Raw genomic sequence first — 4,484 nt, 5'->3', positions numbered from 1 at the left:
AAATTCATTTAAAAAAAATTTTAATATTTTTAATCAACAAGAAATTTAAAATTAGGGCTCGTGTCAGACAATTGAATTTGCAGGTCCAATGTAACATGAAGTTTTTTTTGTTGCTTTTTTATATTTCCAATGATCTAATTCTGTATTTGTTTTGGGGGTAAGCATAAGAGGAAAATGAAGAAAAGAAGGAGATAAATTATTGTATTTGTTGAAATAAGAAAAAAATGTAACAAGTCTTTTGAATAGCTATCAAGGAAGCATATTTCTTCCATTGCTGAAGTTAGTAGTTTTATTTTAAGTTGAAAACGTCAATGAGAAATTGTAAGAAATTTTTTTTATAAATGCACAAGGTTTCATACTTTATTCAATATATTAAAAAAACTATCCTTTTTAAAATTTAGTTACTTTCTTTACCCTTGGTAAATGATCCAATTTTGGAAAAGCAATTAAAATATAAATGGATTATTGATTGGGTGGAAACCAGGTGGTTCCGCTGGTTAAAGAAAGCCCAAATTCTTAGAAATTTTGTGACCCTACCATGTAATTCTAGGGTTTCCTACATGGTTGCCACTGATATCTGAAGAAAAAAAATTCCCTGTGTTTCCCCTGCACACATTATACATAGCATATTAAGAGTAAACACTTATTCACAGTGTTCTTGTGAGCTATAATAGGATAACGATGTTACTTTCAGTTACTGGAAATACTTAGAAAAATAAGAAACAGCTCAACATAAAATAAATAATGCTACAATAAATGAAATAATATAATACAGATGAACTATCATCTTTATCTATCTCATAGATTAAGCTTTGAGAGGTCTGCATTTTTTAAAAGACAAAAATAAGAAATAAAAATTTAATTCCCTGTTTTTTCCAGTTTGCAAAGAAAAATTCGAAATTCCATTCATTTTCCTCTTATTTTAGATGATTTTTAAATCCCCTGCATTTTCCAGGTTCTTTCTATTCTACCTGTGGAGTGGAAACCCTGCTCTAGGAAGATCTTATATAAACCTCTTAGTCATTAAATTTACCAACAAACCAATGAATATTTTATACTTACTGTGTCACCCAATTTATTAATTATTTCTGGCATACTCTGCTCAACAAGAAATGATGCATCCACTTTAGAGGCTCTACACAAATGCAAATATTAACTTATGTTATTCTAAAAATTTAACAATTACTAAATACAAAATTTGTAATCAGAAAATCAACAAAACAATAATTATCTAACAGAAAATATGAAGGGAGAGAAGATGAATATAAGGAAAGTTTATAAGCGGCAAAGAAAAATTTTAACCACGTAACTGTTTGTAACAAGCTTCCGCTTGTTACAAAACATGAATTTAAAAACAACTTTATTAATATAAAGATAAAAGGGTTATATTGAACCTAAAAAAGCACAAATAAAAATAGTTTGAGCAGATACAGTTGTTTTAGTATTATAAACAAAGTATGATCCTCAATATAAAGACATATTATATTTGTGTTTCATTTTTTTTTTTTTTTCATTTCTAAAAATGTAACATATATGTTTACTTTAAGCAACAGTTGTTGAAACTACAAAGTAGTGTTAACTTACACATATTTTTTTACTTTTTTCAGTTTATGTAGGTATAATATTTCTTCATTTAAAGAATGTTTAACTTAATATTATTAATTTAAATGATTATCTATAAATTTAAACTAATAAAGAAAACAAATTATTTTACCATAACATTTAAAAAAATCAGCTAGCTACAGATGTATACATAGATTGCATATTTTTGTGTGCAATGATGGTTCTCACTTGTCCAGAAGAAAGTGAATAGTGGTGGATAGCTTATAATAAGCTATGTACCATAAAAGTTTTGTTGTCTTAGCTTTTACTTCTTTTCCTTAATATTTCAGCAGTAAGAGATTTCTCATGTAAATCTGAATATGTAACTTTTAGTAAATAATTTTCTTCACATATAAATAATAAATCCTATGTTTTCAGGTTGTAATGCTTTTTTAATATTATTATCTAAGATTACAACAGACAAAGTTGAACATTAGAAATTAACCTCTTCACCAAGATAAATATTTTGTAAATTTATGTGTATTTTCATAAAGTACAAAAGATTTATAATTTGGAATCATTGATAATTCAAACGAAATAAACAAATAAAAGAAATTTCATATAATATCTAACTTTCAAAAGATCTTTAATAGAGTAATATTTAAAAAATCGCTAGGGGTACGCTAAAGTTTTTCTTTTTCAGAATTTATTCTTTACGTTTTCTACTGATGATATCAACCATAATTAGGACCTAGGGTCTGATTCGTGATAGTCGGTTTACAGCCTGATTCTTTTAACCTGAAGTTAGGATCTGAAGTCAGACTCATCATTACAACCGAAGAAGTTATTTCCATAAACACAAACAAAATTTTATAAAAAATAATTCAAGTTCCTTCTGCAACTAAGAATAATTTCACTGCAAAATTTCCACAGTTGTAAAAGAATAAAAAATCATCTTTAAATATTTAAAACACAACTCAGTAATTATATTACATAAAAATTTTAAAATTATAATTTAGAAGTAATTTGTAAATGCTAAATTTACACTATATTACGATCTTTAATGGTATTAAACTAATAGCTAAGAAATGAAATTTATTAATATACTTACTGATGAGTTGGAATGAATGTTTGAAAGCAATAAGCAAGAATGCTTAATGCAGCAGTATATATCTAAAAAGAAAGCATAAATAAATTTAATGAATATTATTACAGATACAACACAAGTAAACTCTTACAAAGTCTAAGAACATAAAATTCTTTTATTGCATCAAAAAAAAAATTTAAATGTTAAGCATGTCTGTAAAATTCTCCCTTCCTGAAAAAAATTAACTACAATGATTAATGATTCTAATTTCAATTGAATAGACAAATAAATAAAATTTGTAAGCTTTGATTAAAATGTCAAGTGAATTAAATGGATTGAACTTTTATCAATATGATAAATTATATTGTTACCTAAATGTAATAGATTATTTTAATAAATATATTGGGAGTATTTCATCACATCATAATCATTTTTATGAAACTAAACTAAAATATTTTTTATTTTAAATTTTTATTTAGAATGTTAGGTTGAGTAGAAGAGTTTAATGGCTAAAAAGCTAATTTACAAAACTTAAATGAAATTTCCCATTTAAGGTAAGAGAAAGAGATTTCCCTTAAATGGGAAATATCTTTCTTTTACCTTAGAAAAAGATGAATTTTCAAAAAAATAAAAATAACTATTTGCCAAGTTAGATAGAAATTGACAACATTTTACATTGATGCATATGAAATTTAACCCAGATAAACCTCATTGCATCAAAAACATACAAAACTATTAACAGAAGTTAAATTGGAACATGTCAGATTAACTACAAAAATATCTGCAAAAGAGTTAAGGTTAGTACTTTGCACCTTTAATAATCTCAGTACATAAAAATTTGATACCAAAACCAAGAATTTTAAGGATGTTCATTTCCTCCTATTTCTTGCACTCGGCACACAGATAGTCCTAAATACAAAAAAGCAAGTAGAATTCTGCATAACTCATTTAATGAAGCTTACTTACAAAAAAGAACTTACTGAAACCACTTTGTCACAAAGGGCTTTTTGTAGGAGAAATGCAGCTCCTTTGATAATGTCACTTGGTGGATGAAATTTCCCTTTTTTTTGATATTTTTCCAAAAAAATTTGCAATTCTTTCATGGCTTCTTCTCTCTGATCAAATGACTTTGAATACATTTTCTCTACCTGAAAATATCATGAAAATTAAACAGAAATAGATGTAAGATATTTGTCAGATGATTTATGGTAATGGTTCCAAAACTGTGTGAGGCAACATCTTTGATCTGAAAAGCATTAAAATTTTTCTCTATCTATACGCTACATTCAATATTGCCTTCTAGAAATTAGCGTAAAAGGTAGATTGAGTAAGCAGGCATTTAAAATGGGCACTTAAATAGAAAAACATTCAGGAACCATTGACAATCTTAATAGGGAAAGAGTACTAGTTTCCCTAAGATGCGACCCAGGTTTGAACCCTAGTAAAGATGAATTTTATGCCCAGCCTACAGTGACCACGATGCTGATGTAAAATATTTCCAGTGGTAGATGAAACATGGGTTAGAATCCTTTCACCATAGGGTTAACCATGAGTGAGTTTTATAATTTTCCTCTCCATGTATTGGTGTGGGTTTGTTCTATCAAAATGTCCTTTATGAAGCCTACCTTGTCTCAATGATTAATCCTTGAGCTTCCTTGTTTTCTAGCTTGGATTTAAAAATTATAAGGCTAAGGAGATGAACATTGATAGTCACAATCCCAAAAACCCCTGTTTAGTGTTATAAAATAAAATAAAATGGGTTTAATTTAAAAATGTAAACCTACTGGTACTTATTTTTTTCCTTTAGAAAGCAAATTCTTGAACTATTTTTGAAATAATAAATATTTTCCATTAC

General features: G+C 27.0%; 1 protein-coding gene across 1 annotated transcript; it reads right to left on the bottom strand.

Annotated features, from left to right (window-relative positions):
* Nucleotides 1-1,062: 1,062 nt before the first annotated feature.
* LOC122273299 (centrosomal protein of 104 kDa-like) lies at nt 1,063-4,289 on the bottom strand (the record flags this gene model as incomplete). The annotated part of the gene is made up of 3 exons (XM_043057377.2): nt 3,610-4,289; nt 2,654-2,715; nt 1,063-1,135 (listed from the first exon to the last, which is right to left on the bottom strand). Coding segments are annotated over exons 1-3 (294 nt in total), but the record flags the coding sequence as incomplete, so codon positions are not given.
* Nucleotides 4,290-4,484: the final 195 nt, after the last annotated feature.

Source organism: Parasteatoda tepidariorum, unplaced genomic scaffold (assembly GCF_043381705.1).
Source record: "Parasteatoda tepidariorum isolate YZ-2023 unplaced genomic scaffold, CAS_Ptep_4.0 HiC_scaffold_3544, whole genome shotgun sequence".
NCBI lineage: Eukaryota > Metazoa > Arthropoda > Arachnida > Araneae > Theridiidae > Parasteatoda > Parasteatoda tepidariorum.
This window is presented reverse-complemented; position numbering and strand designations above follow the sequence as displayed.